The 24811-nt window shown below is 40.3% G+C and overlaps 1 protein-coding gene across 2 annotated transcripts in view; it reads left to right on the top strand.

Moving 5' to 3' along the window:
* LOC118808973 (carbohydrate sulfotransferase 15-like) overlaps window positions 1-24811 on the top strand; it is a 102595-nt gene that overhangs the window by 43185 nt on the left and 34599 nt on the right. Inside the window, exons 1-4 of one of the 2 annotated variants that reach the window (XM_036571856.1) lie at window positions 13056-13396; window positions 14630-14891; window positions 18748-19107; window positions 22323-22662. In XM_036571856.1, coding sequence (XP_036427749.1) covers window positions 14697-14891; window positions 18748-19107; window positions 22323-22662 — 895 coding nt within the window. In that variant the 5' untranslated portion in view covers window positions 13056-13396; window positions 14630-14696. Of the gene's footprint in view, window positions 1-13055; window positions 13397-14629; window positions 14892-18747; window positions 19108-22322; window positions 22663-24811 lie in introns of those variants that run through there. The other variant, XM_036571855.1, reaches the window with a different exon arrangement.

The following is a 24811-nucleotide window of genomic DNA, read 5'->3' on the forward strand; positions in this document are numbered from 1 at the left end:
GCCTTCATCCTTCATCCTGGCTCATTTCCCATTTTAGATAAAGAAGGGAAAAAGGATATTTAATTTTTTTGAACTAAGGCTCGAAAATCCCTGAACTATTCTCATTTAATTCACACCACTCTGAGAATGATGAAGTACTTTTTGCAAAATATGGAGCCGGATTGCGTCATGATGAAAAAGTTGGATGAGATTAAAGCCCTGAATGTGTATCGGAGGAGTTTTCACTTTAAAGGGACCCTATCTGAGAAATCCGAATCCTTTCTTACGTATTTAAATGAGTTTGATGTCGTATTTAAATATTACTGGTGGTTTAAAATGTACCACTCCCTCCTCTCAAATCTAAGCTGCTTTGAATTCATGGTTTTTGTGATGTCATTCACATGTCCACCTATTCAGACTACAGTTTAGCCCCGCCCATTCACACTAAAGTCATAAGAAGTGTTTGAGCCTGGACTGCTGTTTGAATGAGGTTCATTACAGGGCAGCCAATCAGAACAGAGGTCATTTAGATATATGAGTCTTAAAGGGCCCATATCCATTTGTGTGGTTTTTTCTACCATTGTACTTTGTTCAGAAGGCAGTTTGAGCTGAGACCCTTGTCTTCAGCATAAATGGGCGGGGCTGTAGGCTCAAATTGGTGGATATGTGTTGGTTTTGCTGACATCACAGAACTCGAAAAGGTGTGTTTTACAGCTTAGTTCCCATACATGGACTGAATGGACTGAGAAGTGGGCAGATTTCCATGAAATGTACCAAAAACAGCCTGTGAGGATAAAGAGTAGTGGGAAAATTTTTATGTAGAAAATGAAGTATGACTGTTTTTAATACATAAAATCACACAAACGTATAATTGAAGTAAATACAAGACACATGTAGGATCTGGATTCTTAAGGAAAAAAGGCTAAGCTGCTGTTTGTGTTTTGAATCAATGTTTTCATTAATTTTAAACCGATTTGGTTTCAGATAAAGTATAGAATGATTCTAATAAGCTTGTCCTGTGGACCTTCATAGCATTCAGTGGTCACATTATTTACCTCAACGTTTGATCAGCAATTTCCAAACACGAGGCAAATGTTATTAGAACTTGCCAGAATGACTGTTTAGAAAGTTTTGATGTTGAGATAAGGGTCGTTCTTCATTTGGAGTGAGAAACCGTGTCACAAAGGATTCAGGGCTTTAAAAAGATGCTCAAAATGTGAACCACAGCTCCAAAAGTCAGTAAATACATTTACACAGTCGACCTGAGATTAAATAACACTTTTCCTTTATGATTCTCTGATTTTTCTCTTTTTATCCTGTTTCATAGTCGCTCTGCATCTGGAAAACAGCTCTGCACAAAACAATTTTCAACTATTTTTAATATAAAACAATAATTTTAAGAGGTTTAACACAGGAATTTGTATAAAACAGATCCATGTTTACTTTTTATATCATTAACCTTACACTACATTTAAAAAAATATGTATTTTATTTAAAAAAATTCTTTTGTCAGATTTTGGTCTCTGGTGTTATCAGGACTCTTATTTTACATTTTAACACAGTATTTTCAGCTCTATTAAACTGCCTCTTTGGGTCGAGGCTCATCAGTGAGGAAGCGTCTCAAGGCATGAGGAGGCGAGTCACACTCACCCACTATATTTCATTAATTTATTAATAATTCTGTTAATCAGGCAGCTCTGTCATGGGTGTTATGTGCTTTAATGGCTGGGTAATTAAATGTTGTCAAAATAATGGCATATAATGATTCTTATTACTGATTTTAAATAGTTGCACAAGGTCACCTGATGGCCAACGAGTCAGCCAATATCACCAAAGCAGCAAGACACAAAGCAAGCCTTGAGTTTTTTCTTTGTTTACTGTATGTACAGTTGCATAAAACAAAATTCTGAACACTTGGACTTCTGCATGAAAAGCACCTAAAACATTAAATCATCACATTCAATTTAAAAATACAGGTTTGTTATGATAACGTGCTCTTTGTACTGAAATCTGTCTTACTTGAAATGTTACAATCATTTATTTTTGCACAGTTGTTATTAGTAGTTCAGTTTCAGTGTTTGTTGTACAACAATTGGATCTTTTTTATAAAGCGGTATATGGAGGCACGATAAAATATACAAAAGGCTTCTGTATTTGTATTTTCTTCAGTGGATGTGTATAAAAGAGCTTTGGTAACATGATTATTCAAATTGAATTTCTTCAATAAATACAGTCACAATAAAATAAAATGGAAAAATAAATGAATGACAAAAGAATGCCTCATTAAGAGGAAACACCAGTGACAAACTGACTAAAACTTTGCATTTTACATTAAAATATATTAAAATATGTTTGGAATTAAGTTCTCCATTTTGCATATTTGATAATAGGAGATGTTAATGTACGTATTAAGGTTGTGTAGTTTGTTTAAAAATGTATCCACCTGAATTGGATACCACTTTAATCCACTCCAAATGGAGAATGACCCATAAATAATTTGACATAAAATAGCTGTAAATAGATAATTACACTATGGAGTGTACAGTTTCAAATAACGCTATCCTTGAAACTTTGAATTAAGTTGGTGGTTAAAATGTAAATCTACACTGTATAAGTTTTTATTCTATGTATATGTTTATATATCACTGCTGTTAGAACAAAACCTCGTATCTCCCAAATGATAACTTTACAGGAGAAGGAAAAAACATACTGTACTTTTAATGTAAGTCAATGGAACCAGACTTTTGGGTTGGTTCTTTTAGTCAGTGTGAAGGACAACAGGCATTTTCAAATTATGTCAAAAACTGAAAAAAGACAAAAATGGAGATCTGAGGTTTTCTTCTGACAGCAGCAACATATAACACCGGTCAGACATAACATTATGACCTTGTTTCTACGCTCATTTTCTTGTTTCTGTGCTCATTACCACTGAAGAACAGGGTAAAAGGGGGCCGACAAAGTATCAGAGAAACAGATGGACTACAGTCTGTAACTGTAGAACTACAGAGTGCACCTATATAGTAAGTGGAGCTGATAAAATGGACAATGAGCGTAGAAACAAGGAGGTGGTCAGAATGTTATGCCTGATAGGTGTGTGTGTATGTGTATATATATATAAAATAACACACATTATTAATATAACCATTGAATCTAATCTTTTGAACAGTAGTCTAGGCCTCAAAAACAAAGAAAAAAACTAACAAATTCCAAACAATGAGCTTCATTCTCCAGTCTCCTCCTAAGTTTGTTCCTAAACTTGTTCTTGAGAAAGGTTCTAAGGAAAAGTGTCAGTCAGATTCATGACGTGTTCTTAAAGCGCAGAACTGTTCTCACCTCTGTGCTCTCTGTGAAAACTGTGTAAGTGGGTTTAAGTTTCTTCTTAAGAATGGTTGATGAATGAGGCCCATTTTTCACGACAGCAGCAGCACGTAACTGAACTGTTAACAGACAGAGGAAAATCACGATTAGTCCATGTGTTACTGGCAACCCGCATCCCTGAAACGAGGCTTCCACTGAATTTCAGAGAGGGTTGCTTAAGGCAGAGATGCTCTTACTCAGTTTCTCCACCATTGTCATTGGGTTTGGTCATCTGCGCTTCTGTATTTTCTGTTTGTCAGCAAATCTTGATATTGTGCAATTCACTAGAAATCCTGGAGAAAGGCCTCCTGACTTCCTGGAAGACTCTGCTTACATTTCTGATCGTTCTTAGTACTGAATCTGTCATTGGCGTTTGATTGATGAGTAATCAAGTTTCAGATCACTTCACCTCTACTTCAACTTCAGAAATGCTTAAAATAAGAAGTGACACTTTGACCGTTTGGGAGGGACAGCGGGCGAGAATTATGACAAAACAGCAGAGATACAGAGAAACACTGCTGTCTTTGTCCCCCTAAAAGACCCATATTATGGAAAACTACATTTTTCATCTATTTTGGCACAAAATAGTTTGGTGTAGTATGTAAACATTGATAAAGCTTTAAACCGTACTATTCACTGTCCAGTCCATACAGCCCACATATGAGGGGGCACTAAGCTGCAGAACAGCCTGTTTTGAATTCACTGTTTTGAAAACTCTCCTTGTGATTTAAGTGATATTAACTGCACTGTTGATTTACTGTTGTTATCTAAATACTGTTAGGTGCTAAGATGAGACTGAAAAGCCTATAGACTAGCAGACATTAGCATTATTGCACTGGTAGTGAGAGACCCCTGAAGTCATACTGTCATTCTGTAGTCGGCTTCATGCCCGTATCAGGACCTCCATACCTAATCTGGTTTTCTGTATGGGAAAAATTAATGTTTTTGAAAATCGCAGCTGAAGTTTAATAGCAGACGTACTTTCAGTGAGCAGCAGAGTTAGCTTGCTTGTAGCCTGTGTGTAGCATTATTCTCATTTTGACTGCTAAATGACTTCATATTTCAGAGGGTCTAGTAAACAAAATATGAACACAGGACAAAATATATCAGGTTTGTTTACCACTGGACACGACGGCGGCGATTTTTTAAAAATTATACTCATTTTTATTATAGAGAAAACCAGTTTAAACCCTGAATAATAAAGGAATAACCACAGAATGAACCATGAAGTCTGTTTCTGGTACAATCAGATGAAAAAGGCCAAATAAATTTGTCTAACTGTCCAGTTTATCAACTTAACTAACTGACAACTTAAAAATGAAATGAAGTTAAATTATGAGTGTGTTCCTGCAGTCTGCGAGTAGAGCATCATCATCAGGGGGCAGTAACATTGGTTTACTGATTTGCATGTTGTGAGACTGACCGCAATAATGACGTTATTTTGGCAGTTTCATTTCTCGTTACAAAGCAATATAGCTCTAGTTATCTGTGTAATTCCAGTTATCATTTTGTTTTGCTGTACGTTTGATGTACATTACATACAAATTTGAATGTAATTATAAAATGAATTGACACATTTAGTTTCAGTGTAAAAAAAAACAAATGTAAATGAGCATAAATTTAAACTCAGATTGAAACAGTACAGTTCTGTATTTCCCCAACACACCTGATTCAACTCATGCGTTAATCATCAGGTTGAGTCATGTGGATTCCAGCATGGAAAACACCGAACTGCACTGTGTACAGCGTCCAGGATCTGAGCCTGACGCCAGCAGTGTCCACCTAATTAAACAGACAAACAGACATTCCTGAAAATGATGCCCAAAAAACACATAAACTAATGAATGTAAGCATAGTTCAAGGTTAACCCGCGTGGGTTCCTGTAGACTGGAGACCGAGAAATGCCTCTTCTTCTCTTCTGTTGAACTACTTCTGGGTCACAGCTCGTTGAAGAAGCGGAGACGTTCTGTAGAAAGAGCAGATTCTCAACGTTCAGTCCTCACCACGTTTGTGTTTGTAGGTAGAAGCAGAGACATTTATTAGGATTTGAATTACAGAATGTAAATCAAAGGTAAATGTAAGTTGAGCAATGCTGTCCTCTTATCTGGTGTTCAGTCTGATTGAGATCTACAACTTTCTGACTGGACAGAGGTTTTCCAGCCAATCAAAGTTGGACTTTTCCCTGCGTAGGTCTGAATGGGAAAATTTAGTGGCCAACGTTTGTGCAGCCCTCTAACATAACCATGACACAAGCAAACAAGCATCTGTGATTACGTTGGAAGTGCTTAAGGACACCCTAACAACCACCTGGAACACCATAGCAATCGCCTAGCAACACCCTAGCAACCACCAGAGATACCATACCAACAAGTTAGCAGCACGCTAGCAACCACCTGGGATAACATAGGAACTGCTTAGGAAACCTGAGTGGTTAATTGGTGTTTTAAACTATCCTTTATGGTCAGAACATGATAAACACTCACCAAACAGTGGGACATTTCACAGGTCTGTCATGGGAGAGTGGGAGAAAGTGTCTGATCAGCTGTTTTTACCAGCTGGAAAAGCGCGGCCGCAGTTTTTGTAGTAGTCATAATTTAAGAAAGAAAACAGATTATTTAATCTGTCTGGTGTCGAGCGCTCGGCTACCCCGCTACAAACGCTAAACAAGTGGCCAACAACAGAGCTAAACTGTTTAGTTTCTCAACAACGTCAACTTAGTACGAACAGCAGACATCAGCTGGTTCGGTAGGTCAGTGATGGATCACACTGCCTCACTGCCGTCACTCCAATCACATCCATATCACACCACATCACAGTATTCAGACAGCAGCTAGCAGAGTCTGGGTTCTCTACAGTGGTTTAAAGGGTGAGCCGCAGTATATCTGACGCTCGCTGTGTAAAAGCATTAACTGCAGTGTGAATCTCACACACCAGACTAAGAGTCCTCCTTTTAGGTCCATTTAAACTGAAATTAGTGCTGTTGTGTCTTGTCTGATCTACAGTATCATCAGTTCACTGTGCTGTGCGAGAGACGGAGCTGCTTCAAGTTAGCCAGCTGCTAAAAACAGCTAGCCTGGAAAACTAGCGCTCTAACGCTCTCCAACGCCTCACAGCTTCCTCAGTTTACTATCGTTTAAATCAGGGCTGTAAATAACATGAACCACTTCTTTCTTTCACTTTCGTTGTTTGTGAATGCACTAATACTAAAATCTGCCTGAGCGCTGTAACAGTGCTGTAGTTGTGAGGAGCAGACGTGATTTAACGCTGCTAAAGCTGTTAGGATGTTAGGAAAGAGGAGAGTTCACTGTAGGACAGTTACACCACTGATCTCCTCATTTTACTCATTTTACTCGTTGCCCCCTCCCTCTCTAATCATGTCGAAAAACTCAGAAGTGCGCCCTCTCGTGGCAATAGTACAGTAGTGTCGCTTTCCTTGCAGTAGAAAATGCCACAGCTGTCGCAAAATGTGGAAGTGTGAGAAAGGTCTATTATATCGAAAATTTATCGAACATTTCTTATAGTTCTATCGAGGAAAGTTATATTTGCGGTAATTATGGTTACCGTTTTATCGCCCAGCCCTAGTGTGAAGGCCCTGAAAACACGTTATTCTGTATGTTCTTCACGGAAAATGAGCAAAGACCAAGAATCTGAGGCTGAAATAATAATAAATCACATCATTTTTTCCTTTTGGTAAACACTGAAAATGGGACCCACAGACCAGAACACCACACACGGGTTAAAAAGCTGTAGTGATTCTGAGGTGTTGGTGACAGTAGAGTGTAATTGCATGAGTGTGTGAGAGCGAGAGGTCATTGCAGAGGTCATCGTTCCACCGGATTCTGGTTTGCAATGAGAGCTGAGTGATTATCGGCTCTTTGCTGATAGTGATGAGATAGTGGGGTTTCAGCTGCAGGAAGGAGGAGGAAAATTCATTTCAGCAAACCATTGTTATCGTCTTCAACGGGGTGTAAAGAGCCGCTTCACCGCTAATAGAATCGCATCACAGGTTCAAAAGGGCAGTTCTGATATTTATATACACACCATCCATTCTGCCTGGGCTGAACTAAACACGCTGCATCCAACATGGACACAAGTGTCTTCATCCAGGATGATTTCAGATGCGTAAAGCTGGAGGCTCATGTACGTTAATGGAGCTGTAATTAAAGGGAGAATTCCAAATTTCAATTAAATCATTGAGAAGTAAAGAAAGTCATTCAGGGTGGTTTGGTGTGAAATAGTTGATAGTAAAGACTCAGATGTCTTTACAGTGGTGGTGATAGGAACCAGGGGTCGCCATGACTACAGCACAAATATAGACATTTTATTTACTATCCAGAACCACCAGTGAACCTACACGAGTCTTCTGAGTTTTTACATGTAATGATGATGATGGTAAAAAGAGTTGAAAATCTAAAAAAAATCATCACTTTGCTTTGCAGGATGCTGCAAATGCAGAATGCCCCCAACCATGAATGAATTGGGGAAAAAAAAAAACAAAACGTTTAGGCCAAAATCTTATCAGAACTCTCAGAAAAGTGTCTCAGATGAATTCATAACCATTTCATGTAGGAACTTTCTGTGAGGGAGCTTTTAGAGGTGGACGTCTGGTTCCTATCACTACCACTGTGAACAGTTCTGACTCGGTAAGTTTCTCTAGAACAGAGCGTTTCACACCAAACCACTCTGAATGACTCTGTTTACAACTTAACCATTTAATTATGCAGACATTCTACAAAATCTGTGGAGTTCCTCTTTAAAAACCCGGTGCTCAGTTAAAGGAATAGTTTTAACCTCCCTGCCAAGACATGCCTCTGCTTGCTTCTGTAGTTTTGCACTGAAGTTGTGAGGCTAACTTTTTGAGTGGACAGACATTTTCCAACAAATCAAAGCTGGATTTTTCCCTGCATAGGTCTGAATGGCAAACTTTAATGGCCAAAGTTTGTGCACCTATCTTACATAATCATGACAAGCAAACAAGCATCTGTGATTACATAGGAGCTGCTTAAGGACACCCTAGCAACCACCTGGAATATCACAGCAATCACCTAGCGACACCCTAGCAACCACCAGAGATACCTTAGGAACTGCTTAGGAACACCCTAGCAACCACCTGGAATATCACAGCAATCACCTAGCGACACCCTAGCAACCACCAGAGATACCTTAGGAACTGCTTAGGAACACCCTAGCAACCACCTGGAATACTATAGCAACTGGTTAGCAACAGCGTAGCAACCACCTGAGATATCACAGGAACTGCTTAGGAACACCCTAACAACCACCTGGAATATCACAGCCAGTTAGTAGCACCCTAGCAACCACCTGGGATAACATAGGAACTGCCTAGGAACACCCTAGCAACCATCAGAGATATTCCATCAGCCAGTTAGTAGCACCCTAGCAACCACCTGGGATAAACATAGGAACTGCCTAGGAACACCCTAGCAACCACCTGGAATAACATAGCAATTAGCTTGCAACGACCAGTGATACTATGGCAGCCTGTTAACAAAATCCTAGCATCCACCAGGAATCCCATAGCAACCATTTAGCAACAGCCTAGCGATGACCTGGCACATCACAGGAACGGCTTAAGGACACCCAGGCAACCACCTGTAATATGTAGCGGTCAGTTAATGACAGTTTGTAACTCCACAGTTAGCATTGCGCTAACGGCAGGCCTGAATTATCACATGCTGACCTCTAACTGTGTGGAGCTGTTCAGTGTCTCTGATAGACTCTGTGACACTATGACTCACTGATATCTATAAACATCTGACCTGCTCGGTTTTTGGTGACGTCAGCAGCTCCAAACATGATCCTCCGTCCTTCTGCTGTCGCCATCTAAACTCCTCGGCAGGAGGTTCCACTGAGAGGACGAGGTTGAAGTCCAGACTCTTTTATACCGTCTGTGCTGTGCTGGACGTCTGTGTTAGAAATGTCATTTTCTGATAGCCTTATCCTTCCACCGCTGCGTATCTGCTGTCCGCCCGTCTGTCCAGCGCGCGGAGGGCTGAAAGACGAGCTTCCCTCTTTTATCTCCATTCACACACTGTTGGGGGAATAATCTGGAGTTTGCCTTAATCTGGGATTAGGACCCTGTGGAGGTTGGAGGAAGTCTCAGACACCTACACTGCCTGTGAAAAGTTTAGGGGACACCTCACCTTCTTTTGAAATTTAAATAAACACTCTTAACTTTCAGTTAATATATTAAAATACTAGTACATACTCTGTGCTGAGCTTACTGGATACTAAAAATGACTTTATGGATTGATTTTCATTTCCATTTTGATTTTGGAAATAATTACATACACAAGCATCAAATTCTCTTTGAAGTTTGTCCTTGAAACATTACAAAAAGTTAAGCATAAGCCTTTCAGAATGTCTTTAATATTACGGAAAACTATCCACCGTTTGACAGACCCTGTCTGCGAGATAAAAAGAAAGGGGCTTATTAAAGAAATGACTTTGCTGTTTTGATTTAGATTTCAATTTATTGCCAATTACCACCTTGGTGGTTAGGATTTTTTCTCACTGTTATCTCATTTCTTTGATGTTGTTGTGTTACCATAGAAACTCAACATCATCAGTGAATCGAGATAACAGATACAACACAAAAGTCATAAAACTCATGAATTGTTACCTTATAAACAATAAAAAGGACACCATAAAAATAATATGAAATTTACAGCTGCACTATGTCAGTTTTGGGGATTTGGAGACCTCTCTGGTGAAAAAGTAGAATTGCACACAACGTGTGGAAGAGCATTCTGTAAAGCCGGTGTAGACTGAGCAGTTTTAGCCCGTTTTTAAGCCTGATTTGCTCAGAGCCGACTAAAATTCAGCTTCATCGGCCGTCGTTTGTTGTGAAGTGTGAGAGGGGGGAACGTTGCCCGATTAACTGCCCAAACGAGCTCCGATTGAGCAGTCGGACGATCAGATTGATTTCTGACGTCACAAATTTTGTCCACATCCGTGTCACCTGCGTCCGTATGTGCTGACTTTGCTCCGTCTGACTGAGGTGAACCGCGAGGTATAAATACAGAGTTTTTGTCTGTGTAGAGCTGAATGTAAACCGCCTGCTCTTCAGCTTCAGTGCACAGTGTGGCACAAGTTAGCAAAGCTGGTGTAGCGGTTCGTCAATGACTGAATCTAAAACGGCCCCCTCTTTCCTATGTAGCGTACTATACTGCTACTGTAGTTCTGGCTTCTGCACCAAAATAGTGCCCTGTTTGTCCAGTATGGAGCTGTGCACACACGGCTGAATCCTAAAAGGCTATTTATTAGACATATGATGCACTGTATGAGTGCAGGAGCCACTATATGTGGTGCACTACGCAGGGAGCAGGGAGCCATTTGAGATTCAGCCAATGTTTTTGATCAGGACTCGGAGGCACAGCATGTTGTTTTGAATGAAACAGCTTTTTTGGAAATTGTAGACTGAGCACCCATGTAGGACTGGGTGTGTTTGTACAGTGTAAGTATATATAAATCACAGGCTTTGGCTGAACATGATGGGCGATTCAAACGTGCAGTTGTGACCAAAGAACAATATTTCTAAAATCACACAGTGCATGTCTGGCTTAACATGGGTTGTGCTTCAGACCCCTTCCCAGAGTGGATGAGTCTGATGATTAAGGGAGAATTCATAGAGAGCTCAGTCTAAACTCGGTGAAGGAGCGTCTCTGAGGATGTGAGTGAATTATCTACTGTCATCACATCTTCATCAGTATGATGCTGATTTCGAGATCGTTTGAGACATAAACAACGAGCCAGACCTTCTTTTTGAGCCCATGCGTGTGACGTGGTCTGAAAAACTCCTGACTTGACGCCTCTGACTTTTAAATGATTATTTCAGGCTTTGCAGGGCGACTCACAGCAGCGCTGCTCACCATAATTTAGCCTGCTTTTATTCTCCTCACTCAGTAATGACGCTGCTTTCGTTTTTTTACCGAAAATCTTACAACCTTCTCAGTCTTGACAGTGATTGTATTAAAATCCGAGTTAAAGTCTGTACAGTATAGGAGGAAGGAACTGCTAAATGTTGCAGCGTCATACATCAGACCCATTTTGTCCTGTGTGCAAAATGAAGGGTGGTCTCTGACTTTTGCACAATGCTGGTACCACCCATGTTATACTATTATTGTAATTACAATTTAATAGTGTAGAAATATGATGATAGTTTAGACCTCTAAGAGTTAAAACAATGTTCAGCAAAGAAAAGTAAGAGTCGACGATGGTGTTACTTCCACCAAACAACTAAACGAATGTGCTGCGTGTTGGTGACATGAGTTATAGGGTCAGGTATGATGGTGAATAGTGTGCTCTCGCGCTCTCTCTCTCTCTCTCTCTCCCTCTCTCTCTCTCCCTCTCTCTCTCTCTCTCTCTCTCTCTCTCTCTCTCTGAATATTTGCTCTGAATGTGAATTTGTAGTGGGAGTCCAGTCATTAGGCGGCTCTAATGAAGGCAGGCTTTGTCAGATGATTGAATTTCTGATGAAGGCCAGGCAGATAGCCATCCTGTGTTTGCTCGAGCCACACAATTACAGCACGTCTGGGAGAGACTGAGCTCCACATACTCTGAGTGTCTGTGCATGTAGAGGTTTTATTTTGCACCTTAAAAAATTACTTTACCTACTTTTAAAATGTAAAACATTCTCACTGTCACTTTCCAAGCAGTAAAAATGATCCATAAAGATTTTATTGTGAAGCTGCTATGTGCTACAGTACTGTGCAGTTTGTTCAGTTTCCAGTCAAAACTGCCTTTATGTACATATACGAATATATCTGTCAGTCTGATATATATATATATATATATATATATATATATATATATATATATCTGTGTGTGTGTGTGTGTGTGTGAATGATTTATGAATCAGCTTCTCTATCTGTCAGTCTGATGGACGAGTCTGGGTTTGGCGAATGCCAGGAGAACGTTACCTGCCTGACTGCACTGTGCCAGCTGTAGAGTTTGGTGGAGGAGGGATGATGATATGGGGCTGTTTTTCAGGGGTTGATCTAGAACCCTTAGTTCCAGTGAAGGGGAATCTTAATACTTCAGCTCCAAGACATTTTGGACAACTGAACACTTCCAACTTTGTGGGACAGTTTGGTGAAGAACCTTTCCTGTTCCAGCATGACTGAGCCCCAGTGCACAAAGCAGCTCCATAAAGACCTGACTGGGTGAGTTTGGTGTGGAAGAACTTGACTGGCCCTCACAGAGCCCTGACCTCAACCCCATCACACACCTTTGGGGTGAACTAGAACGGAGATTGTGAGCCAGACCCTCTCTGCTCCAACATCAGTGTCTGACCTCACAGATGCTCTTCTGGATGAATGAACACAAATTCCCACAGACTCTCCAACATCTTGTAGAAGCTTCCCAGAAGAGTGGAAGCTGTTAGAGCTGCAAAGGGGGACCAACTCCATATTAATGCCTCTGGATTTAGAACGGGATTCATAAAAGCTCCTGTAGGTGTGATGAGTAGGTGTCCCAATATATATATATATATCTATATATATATATATATATATATATATATATATATATTATATATATATATATTTATATATATTTATATATAAATTCACACAGTTGAGTTGAAGCAGTACTGTAGTGCTGTGAGGTAAGGAAGCTGCTGGTTAAAGAGGCGACTCTGCCCTGTACAGGTCTTTATTTTGCACATACACACTGGTGAACATTTAAAGCGCCGTGCCTTTAACCTGCACTAACCACTGAAACTCTATTTGGCTCGCACTCAGCACTTTTGGCAGGATGTGAGCGACATCCTAAAGACAGCCCATCTGCTTACACAACTTAACGCATCAAACGCAAAAATCTAATGACTCATCCCTCCTCTTACAGTGGGACAGAAATAGAGGATATAAAGTTCATTTCATCTCCAGAAAGCCAGGGAGATTCCTCATGTGTGAAGTTGGACGTGCCTTTTCAGACAAACTGGAAACTGGAGCACAGGCAGTAGTGTATATCTGAGGGTTTTAACCAGCTGTCTGAGATACACACAACCACTTTTTAATTTGGATTAGGTGCAGTGGAGGTGAGTAGATTTTGGCTTTTTGAATTATTGATGACTGTGCAGGCTTTTAGGCTCTGTATACACAATTTGAGTTTTTCAGATAAATTGAAATTATGCTGTGTTTGCAAAGGCAATATTGACGCGAAGTGTGGCGATCTGGCAAAAAATAACATCATGATGCTTGATACTTTATCAAAACACTATGTATCATAGTATAGTAAGTTTGCAAAAATAAAGTTAAAATAATATCACTGACATCCAAACAGCTGCTGTTATTATGTAGTGCATTCAGTTATTTTACACTAAAGGTTGTTGTTGTTGTTGTTGTTGTTTACAGGCTCCCTATAATTTATCTAAATCTCTGTTTTATTATCAGTGGAGTTGTTCAGTGTTCTATAAGTACTGGATACCCATCATATACTCAGAAAAGTGCATCATGATGTAATTTGCCATAATGATGATAGCATATTATTAAGTTGCCCACCCCACACTGATGGAAAACAGGTACTAAACCTTGTTGAACACAAATGTACCTGTACAACGATTTGATATACCCTTAAAAACACAAAGATAGTCTTAGGGTCCAGTTTTGTACCTTAAATACGTTTTTTTCCCAAGGGAAAGGTACACATCACTGCTGTCAGAACAAAACCTGGTATCTCAATTCTTTTGTCATTTTTCAGGTTTTGACATAATTTGAAAAAACCCCTTGTCCTTTACAATGTTTGTAAATTTGATGATGAGTGGACCAAAAGAAATTGTCCAAAAAGACTTGGAAAAATGTCTGGTTCCATTGACTTATATTAAAAGTAGAGCATGTTTGTTCCCTCTCCTGTAAAGTTCTCATTTTGGAGATTTATACACTTTAAACTGTTTTTATAACAGTTCGATTTGAAAGGTAAATTAAAAGCGTAGAGTCATAACACAAAGGGTGTATGGAGCCAATATGACTTAAAAAATGTAAAAAGTATGTGATTGAAATATGATACAGTTATGTGTCCTAATGAAGACACACCCGTGAGGACGTACTTGTGTTGAGACTTTCATTAATGTTTTTTAAATACCTGTATACCTCCCACCTCTACTGTACAGCTTAGCAGTCTCCTCTGAGCGTATTGAGGCTTTCAGTAATGCTCAGAAGTGTGGACTGTATGGACTGGGGAGTGAATGGTACTGTGCTACGTCGAACTCCAGCATTTCAGGAATGTACTTTAAGTATTGTACCTGATTTCATGAAGTCTCTCCTCCTTACAGGTGTAGCTCCTGTTCCTGAGGCTATGTAGTAAAGTCAACACTGTGAGTTCCCTCCTCACCCTCATGGATGAAGGTCCAGACCTACAGCGCCACCTTCTCCGTCCGGCCCTGTCCTCGCCCCACCCCCTGCCTCTCAGGCTCTGAGGGCAGCCTGCCTCGAACTTGGGGCTTGCCTGGAGGGGCCATGGCCCACCTGCACTACAAATACAGCCTGCTCAGCTCAGCAGCTGAGGAGTACCGCAAGAGGCCGCTGCCATTGCAGGTATTTGAGATTATTAGAGTGCAAATAAAAAAGGTGCTTGGCAATAGTAACAAAACAGAAATACCACATAATATTATAAATAATGACATAAATGATCAGAGTTATGAAAGTGCTGGAAAAGTCTTGGAATAGAGAAATTTAGTTTTCTAGGCCTGGAAATGTTAGAGAAAAAGTTATGGAACTCCCTGGAGCTGTTCTTTCATTCTTTCGTTTTACAGTTTCACAAACTAATTATAAAATCATATAACAAACAAACAACAATGGAATAAATGGTTGTATTTTTCTGATCCAAATAAAAAAAAAAATCTATCAGACTGGAAATAGACATGCAGAGTCTCGCAGTAAGCGTTAAATTTAATGTGTGGAAGGCGCTGGTTGTTGGTGCCGCACTCAGAAGACTGAATTTGAAATGAAAATCGAATGATCAGAATATACACGGACCGTTATAGCAGTGTGTAATAAAACTTTGGCTTGTTAAGGCGTTAATATTTAAACATATTAGAAGTTGTCTGCTATAAATCATATTTTGATTGTTATCCTGATGTTTCTGCAATAAACATTGTTTATGGCTGTGATGACAGAACGGATCAAATTACCTCACCATGCAGCACCAAAATGACCAAAACTAGACTAGAAGGATGGAGAACAAATAACCAGTAATAGGAAAATTCCTCATTCTGCTAAAAATGCTTACAGTGTGGCTGCTAGTCTCGCTTTCAGGGCTGTGTCTAAAATGTATAGTCTTTATGGTGAAATGTATGAAGCTGAATGATTTGGGGAAAATATCTAATTGTGATTTTTCAGACTTGTGACTGCGATTTGAATTGCAATTATTTTCTTAAACCAGTGTTCGGGCTGTTTTTTTGGCAAGAAGACCAGAATATCCAGTTTGCTCTCTTGTGCCTTGAACCCTGAATGTAGTGTGCCAGACTGCCTATTAGTTATAGCTATGATGTCACAACACATGGAGGTTTGGTTGGATCTGATTGGTCTAACTCATCTACAGGCAGTTCACAAGCTTTGTGTTATTATATAAATTTTTCCTTCTTAAAACTTAAAACAAGGTTGTTAAGAATATAAACTATAATTTAAAAAAAAAATGCAGTTTATATATAAAAACGATTAATCTTTCAGCCCTAGTATTGACAGTTGTTACAACAAACGTGCATCATCATCATCATCATCATCATCACCATCATCATTTAAGTGAAATATGAATTTATTTGTTTTTATAGGCCTTTTATAGTAAAACAAAAATGTGCCTATTTAATAAAAGGTTTAGAGCCTGACCACAAATATGAATAGAATAGAATACTGTTTTTAGGCTAAAGCACCTCATGGAACTCGTTTCACAAGCTACAAATTCTCCACCATATTTTAATAATAATTTAGTGTTTCTGAATTTGTCATTGTGATATCCAGCAGCTTTATCCTCCATCATAATTCATGTGCCTATCATGTAGTCCTGCCAAAGCTGGTCCACCAGGCTGGGGTTTTCACCGTTTGTACTTCTTTGCCGTGACACCCTGAACTCAGCTCAGCTCAGAAACACCCACTAATGACTACCACTGTCTGAGTCGAGGAGTGCAAACACATAAGAGTGATGCAGTGTAAAACGTGCAAATTGGGTAAAAAAAACTCAAAAAAAAAACTATAGCAGTCAATAGAGTGCAGTTAGGAGAGGGGGTCTCAGATGGCTGTTCCTGCAGCAGCTACTGTATATACACACGTATCCTACAAGGAGGTATAAACCCACACAGCCCCCACCGGTGCAGTTTAATGCTTCTACTTAGATCAGCACAAAGGCCAAAGAACAATGATCCAAATCATTATAACAAAGTCTTAGTAACGCATACAGACAGCCAATTACTCCACGTTTGACATGACAATGGCTTCCACATTACAGCCGCTATACAATCATATAAGTCAGCACGATTCCATTATTAAACAAAGGGTCTCCAGACAGCAAGGATGCCTGTTACAGCATCAATTAGGCCACTTGGGAGCCCATTTGTGGTCTTTAAAGTTTCATATGTGACACCATCAAAACCACTGACCTTGCTGTTTGGTAATTTGCCACCACAACAGTAAAGTTCAAAGTTGTTGGCTGATAATAAGGGAGATTTAGCTTGAGTGTGTCTTGCCAAGCAGGCGGTGCCAGAACAGACTGCACTGGCGCGGTGGATTGACACTGAGGTGAATAAATCTGACAGACTTTATTGACCTCAGTGACCCTGACTGCAAGTTTGAAATAATTGCTATTGCTGAGGATCATCTCAGTGACTTTGTTACTTATGCTGCCATAAACATGCCTGGCTTGCCTGTTTCTAAGAGTGGCTGTGTCTCAGTCCAGTCTCTGTCCAGAGTTAACAATAGTTTGGAAAAGAAAAATGTGAAATTATTTATCTGTTTATTTATTTATTAAAACTGCTCTTCATACTAAGGAAGACAGTGTTAAAGATGAATATTAATAAGCATGATGGTCAGCAAAATCATCTTATATCTAGTCAATGTGTCTTTTTTTCTCATTTTAAGACTGTTGTAAGAATATTTTAAGATTTAGTAGAAAGGAAAAGTTTGTGAATGAATTTTATTTATAGCTTATTTTATAACTTAATTTGATTTAGATAGGCCAAATGATTTCAGGTGGTTGCTATGGTGTTGCTAGAAGGTTTCTAAGGTGTTACTAGGCCATAGGTATGCTATCACAGGTGATTGCTAAGGTGTTGCTAAGCCATTGCTATGCTATCCCAGCTGGTTGCTAAGGTGTTGATAGGCTGTTGCTGTGCTTTGCCAGGTGGTTGCCAAGGTGTTGATAGGCCGTTGCTGTGCTATCCCAGGTGGTGGCTAAAGTGCTGTTATGCAACTAATGTGCTATCCCAAGTGGTTGCTAAGGTGTTGCTAGGCCATTGCTATGCTATCCCAGCTGGTTGCTAAGGTGTCGATAGGCCGTTGCTGTACTTTGCCAGGTGGTTGCCAAGGTGTTGATAGGCCATTGCTGTGCTATCCCAAGTGGTTGCTAAGGTGTTGCTAGGCCATTGCTATGCCATCCCAGCTGGTTGCTAAGGTGTCGATACGCTGTTGCTGTGCTATCCCAGGTGGTTGCCAAGGTCTTGATAGGCCATTGCTGTGCTATCCCAGGTGGTTGCTAAGGTGTCGATACGCTGTTGCTATACTTTGCCAGGTGGTTGCTAAGGTGTTGATAGGCTGTTGCTGTGCTTTGCCAGGTGGTTGCTAAGGTGTTGATAGGCCATTGCTGTGCTATCCCAGGTGGTTGCTAAGGTGTCAATACGCTGTTGCTGTACTTTGCCAGGTGGTTGCCAAGGTGTTGATAGGCCATTGCTGTGCTATCTCAGGTGGTTGCTAAGGTGTCGATACGCTTTTGCTGTACTTTGCCAGGTGGTTGCTAAGGTGTTGATAGGCTGTTGCTGTGCTTTGCCAGGTGGTTGCCAAGGTGTTGCTAGGCCATTGCTATGCTATCCCAGATGGTTGCTAAGGTACATATTTTACTTGTATTATCTAGTAAAAGTGTATTGTTCCAGTGGCAGACAGCTTTACTTGTTTCAAGCATTGTTTCTTGAAAGAAGCAAAATGGTCTGTATTTTTTATGAAATAAGCTAAATTATTTGCCAGTGAATGAAAACACTTTCACTAGATAAAATTTAAAACAGGTAAACATCTAGAAAGAAGTAGAATAATCTTATTATATCCTTACAAAATCTAATAATTAGAAATATTATTTAGACTAGATGCAAGATGATGTTCTTTGCCAAGATGATATTGTTTTGCTGTGTAATTACAAAATGTCACAAAATGAAATCAGTGAAATGAGTTAATACTGTATCCCCTCTCTCAGCTGGACTATGCCCCATTGGGTGTGTTTGCTGTTCTGGAGGTACAGAGGGAACTGCAGCGCCCCTGGACTCCGATGTCCTGCCTCCGCCGGCCCAAACTCTACGGCTTCATCTTCGGCCTCACCGTCATCTTCCTCATCATGGCCTCTTACGTGCTGAGCAGCGAGAGGAAAGGGCTGTTACTCACTCCGTCTCCGTACCACGCCGACTCCTCCCTGAACCTCGGCACCCTCCCCTTCAACTTCTCCTCCAATAAAGACCGCAGTCACATCACGCAGGTGCTGCGCCAGATCCTGTCCAAAGTGGAGTTCAGTCCCAGGAAGGTCCCAGACCTGAGGATGCTGGTCCACAGTGAACCACACGTGAGTATGCTGTCTTAAAGGGGAATTCCACTGATTTTTTCCCATTTTTTAGATAATTCAGTCTTTGAAGTCACTCAGAGTGGTTTGATGTGAAATGGTTCATTGTAGAGAAAATTATAAACTCTATTTTTACAGTGGTGGTGATAGGAACCAGACGTCTAAAGGATTTAATGCCTCTTAAAGCTCTAAAAGTGATGCCTACAACACAAATATAGACATTTATTTACTATGCAAAACCACCAGTGAACCTACACGAGTCTTTAGTAATGATGATGATGAGAAAACAGTGACAAATCTAAAGAACTAAATTCTTTGGGGACTTTTTTGCCTAACAACGCCCTGCATGTACCTCTCCACCATTAATGATTTAAAAAAATGTTTTAGGCCAAAACATTAATCTAAAACTATCATAAAATAAAGGCAGTATATTCATAACAATTTCATCTGATAACTTTCTGTGATAACATTCCACCACCCTGAGCTTCAGTACAGAGAGGATGCTTATTTCCTGTGGTTCTTGAGGGATAGCAAGGGGCTGAACAAGCACCTGAGTGGCCTCCCTAGTGAGAAAGGGTCAGGGGCTGCTCCTTCAGATGTTTGTATTGAAAACTACAGAACTGATTCAGGTTTGCAACGTGATGAGAACGATAGCGGTCATCCAAGACTGTTCCAAAGCTTTGCACACTTTCTTAGAGTTCTCAAAGGAGTTGACAACATTGCTGTGAGACTATGTATTTCAGGTGATGCATTGCTGGGATTCTTGCTGAAATATCTGCCAGGCGTGCCGAGCAGATACAAGTAGAAAGGTGGAAAGGAGAGGATGAGTTGAGTGTCATCAGCGGAGTGGTGAAAGGAGAAGATGTTGCATTGCCAAGAGAGCAATTATAGAGGGAGAAGAGAAGTGGCCCAAGCTTTGAGCCTTGTGGGACACCGGTGAAGAGTCTGCATGGAGCTGATGTGGACCCTCTTCATGTCACCTGAAAGCCCAGCCTTTCCAGGAGGGACACAACCACTGCCATCCTCAGCCAGTGACTGTGGCTTTGACTGTGCCAAAGGCTGCTGAGCTGATTATAGGAAGTAAAGGAGAGACCAGGTAGACAGTAACTCTAAGGTGACTGAAAGGTGTGTACAGTTCATAAGGGGCACAGCACAGTGGAGGCCTGCTGTAAAATGAAGGCCTAATTAGACGGAGAGGTTTTAATCAGATTCTACAGGTCGTCCATCACCCTCCTCCATATATCTATTAGGATTAGGTTGATAAAGTACACTTCAGGACCCCGGCTGGTCAGACCACTCCAGCTCCAGCAGTGCTTTACAATGATTACTTTATTTCTTAACATCTGTGTGTTCGTCTGGCTCTGTCAGCTGCGGTGTGGTGAATGATTGCATGCCTGTTGAAAAATGTGCCGCTCTGCTGATTTCCTCTGAGTGACTCAGGCTTTCAGGCCACCTGGGCGTCCGTTTAATGTTCTGCATTATTCACAGACGTAACCCTGTTTAACTGACCCCTCACTGCTTTTTAAGCAGCCATTAAATCAGCCAGCAAAGGCTGGAGATCCATTAGTACCAGATTTTCCCGGGTCGTGTCATTGAGATGCAGCCTAATTAATTCTTTTCTTCTCTTCTTTTTCTTTGTCTCTTCTCTTCTCCTCTCTTCTATTCTCTTCTCTTCTTTCTTTTTCTTTGTCTTTGCCTCTTCTCCCTTCTTTTCTTCTCTTCGTTTTCTGTCCTTCTCTTCTCTTCTCTTCTCTTCTCTTCTTATTTTTCTCTTCGTCCTTCTCTTCTCTTCTCTTCGTCCTTCTCTTCTCTTCTCTTCTCTTCTCTTCTCTTCTCTTCTCTTCTTTTCGCCTCTTTCTTCCTCTTTCTTTTCTTTCTTCTCTTCGTTTTCTGTCCTTCTGTTCTCTTCTCTTCTCTTCTCTTTTCTTCTCTTTTTCTTTGTCTTTCTCTTCTCTTCTCTTTTCTTCTCTTTTTCTTTGTCTTTCTCTTCTCTTCTCTTCTCTTCTTTTCTCTTCTCTCTCTCTCCTTCTCTTCTCTTTATCTTTGCTTCTACTTCTCTTCTCTTCCTTCTCTTTCTGTCTTTCTCTTCTCTTCTTTGTCTTTGTCTCTTCTCTTCTCTTTGTCTTTTCTCTGTCTCTCTTCTCTTCTCTTATTTTTCTTTGCGTCTTCTCTTCTCTTTTCTTCTCTTCTCTTCTTATCTTTTTCTCTTTGTCTTGTCTTTCTCTTCTCTTCTCTTCTTATTTTTCTTTTCTTCTCCCTTTTTCTCTTCTCCTCTTCTCTTCTCTTGTCTTCTCTTCTTTTTTCTGTATCTTTGCCTCTTCTCCCTTCTTTTCTGCTATTCTTTTTCTTTGTCTTTCTCTTCTCTTCTTTTTCTTTGTCTTTGTCTATTCTCTGTTCTTCTCTTCTCTTTTTCTGTTATTTTTTTCTGCATCTCTCTTGCTTTTTCTTCTTCTCCTCTCCCTCTTCTAATCCTCTTTTCCTCTCCTCTCCTCTCCTCTCCTCTCCTCTCCTCTCCGTTATCTTGTTAATTTCATTGTAAAGGACGTGTGCGGTGGCCGTCCTCATCACTTTTAATTTCCAATTGAGCTGGCTGATGAAGGAGGAAATGGCTTTCAGTGTAATCAATATGTCATTGGAGCATAAGGCTGGATTAATTGGCTCTGCTCTAATCAGAGTGAGCTGCTGAAGCGTGTCTGTGACTCAGACAACACAAGCTGGAGGGGCTTTATATTGGAGACTGGCTGTTCTCTCAGATGCTGGGGGGAAAACTGGCTTTAATATCTGTGAATCACTCACACATTCAATACGGCCTCGAATCCTTCAGATGAGAAAGGGTTTCATTTATAGCAGGGGTGCCCAAACTTTTTGCCTTGGGGGGCCAAATTGCAGTGTGTATGGTGGGTCACGTGCTAAAATGACTGAACAGTGTGAAGTAGGTTGTTTTCAAATAGTTTAAAAGTGTATTTTCTAACATTTGCTCCATATTTCATTGCCAAAGTAATTCAAAAATACAAACTTTATAAGAAATAAAAGTTGAATGAGTTATGTACAGTATACAGATATGTTTGTACTCTCTTTGAATGGTGAGCCAAATCAAACATCCTCACAGGTCACATTTGTGTAGGAAATGGCCGCCAGTGCCGCAGTCTTCACTGCCATTCTCTACCCAGGATCCTGATATTGCTGAATATCTAATTATCTTCTTTCTCGCCCCGCAGATGTTCTCTGTGATTCCGCGCCACTTCCTGCCAGATGTGAAGAACCCCTGCTGGTACGAGCAGCTGTCGGGGAATGTCAGTGCTGACCCATATCGGAGGAACCTGTACTCTCTCTACTCCAGACAGTCCAGAGCTACGTTTCAGTACCTGCGGAGCTCCTTTAGGAAACACCTGCTCTTCCGGGACGGGAAGTTTTTCCGGATTCGCTGCCTGCCCTACTTCTATATCATTGGCCAGCCCAAGTGTGGCACCACGGACCTTTATGACCGACTCCGGCTGCACCCGGACGTCCGAGTCACTGCACTGAAGGAGCCACACTGGTGGACACGCAAGAGATTTGGTGAGGATTAATTTCTGCTGTATTAGTTCATTTTAAACCCTAAAATCCCAGACGCTTATAATTCACTGACTACAGGGACTTCACTGCAAACTGGCTGAGCTGTTCTGAGGTTATTGAAGCGGGTAATAAAACTTCGGGCTGGTGGGTCTGAACATTTAAGAGGTTAAATTATGAGCTGGTTTTACAGGAGAGATTCAGTGGGTTTGGGGATTTAGGTTTAATGTCGCCTCCTTAAACATTTTAGCCCAAAATGTTCCAAAATGGCTTTTGGCCACAAACAAAACATTGAATAGGCTTGCAATGAAGTGTCAAACTAATGAAGGACAGTTAACATCCACAGTTTAGCTCTTTATCCATTCTATCATGAAACAGACTGCATATTTAGGACCCTGTATCAGTGTCACAGAACCCCTGCTTGTGTGTGGCATCATCTGCTTCTGTATGCAAAGCATCTCGTCCTCAGAATCACATCGTCCTCCCATAAAATCTCCTTTGGAAAATAAATTACTTAAGACGTTTCTCTAATTTAACCTGGGTTGGTATTTTTTTTTAACAGGCTACAGAAACCAGATTAATTTAGTCCATGTATCCAGTTTGTGTTTGAAACTCAGGGGCTCAGACTCAAACTCAGTAATGCAGCTTTAAAATTATGCATTTTAATCATGTTAAATTACAAATTCTACTTACGAGAGGAAGGTAAAGCTGTGGGCCTTCCTGCAGGGGATCTTATCACAGTCTGGCTTTATAGAATGGGCTGCCTTACCTTGAGGAGGAGGCGGTGCCAGAATCAGCTGTACAGGCGCTCTGGAGTAACACTTGGGTGAATAAGACTGACAGAACAGTGCTGGCTGCTCCACACAAAGCACAGCTGTTCCTCAGTCCAGTCGGCCAGAATGCACTGTACACGGTAACTTCTGAGGAGGTGGCCTCTTCTTTAGCACTTAGGGCTATATTTCAAAAGTGACCATCCATAAAAATCCTCTGTTTACATAGTTTATCGAAAAATAAAAAGCCATTTTTGAAGTAGATAATAGACGGGGTCTGTGAGTGTTACAGGTGTTTACAGGTGTTTTCCCAGGCAAAGCTTTGTCAAGCTTTAAACATGAAGGCTTTTTCACCAGCTAATAAGCCATCCATCATCAAAGTAGGGTGGGGCATCATTCAAAATGTTTTTATACTGATGCTTTTACTTCCATACCGATTCCTGAACAAGCAAAGTGGGTGTGGCTGAAAGCATTTACACTACAAAAAAAGGTATGTTGGCAAATGAAATTATCTTAAATCTAGTCAATATATCTAATATTGTTCATGGTGAGATTATTATAGCCTTATTATTAAATTATTGAACTCATTTATAGAGACTTTGTACTTGTTCTAAGTGAATTTAGTGAGTCAAATTATCTCACTACATTGGCTGATAATTTAGCTTGGTGTAAGAAAAATATACTTGAAACAGGCCAAATTATCTGCCAATATAGTGAGACCATTTGGCTTACTAAAATCACTTAAAACAAGTAAAAAATAATAATAGATTATAATAAGGCTACAGCATTCTCAACAGGAGAAATACTATGTATATTGACTAGAATTAAAATAATTTCACTTGCTAAGATCCTTTTTTGCACTGTGCTGAACGCAGATTACAGACTAATGATGGAAACACTGACATTAATGAAATTTAATGATGCGCTTGTGGGATGAGATTCAGAGTGGATTGTTGAACATGCATGCTTATCAGCTCACTGACACTGTTTAGACTGACTACTAATATTTGAATGACAAAGAACCGTTCATGTGCTCGAAAGGTTCTGTGTGTTGTCATGGTTCTATATGTAACAACTGTTTCTAACAAAGAACCCTTAAAGAACCACTTTTTAAGAATGAAAAATGTACCTGCACAGAACCTGTATTACTAACAGTGTATCAGAATGATGTGAACCGAATTCGAAACATTAACCTAAGACTTAGTAGTCAGTCTAAACAGTGTCAGTGAGCCTATTACTACTATTACTACTACTACTACTACTACTACTACTACTACTATTACTACTACTACTACTACTACTATTACTACTACTACTACTACTACTACTATTAATATTAGTAGTATAATAATTGTGTAGGTAGTTTGACCAGAGGAGGATGGGTC

Source organism: Colossoma macropomum, unplaced genomic scaffold (assembly GCF_904425465.1).
Source record: "Colossoma macropomum unplaced genomic scaffold, Colossoma_macropomum, whole genome shotgun sequence".
NCBI lineage: Eukaryota > Metazoa > Chordata > Actinopteri > Characiformes > Serrasalmidae > Colossoma > Colossoma macropomum.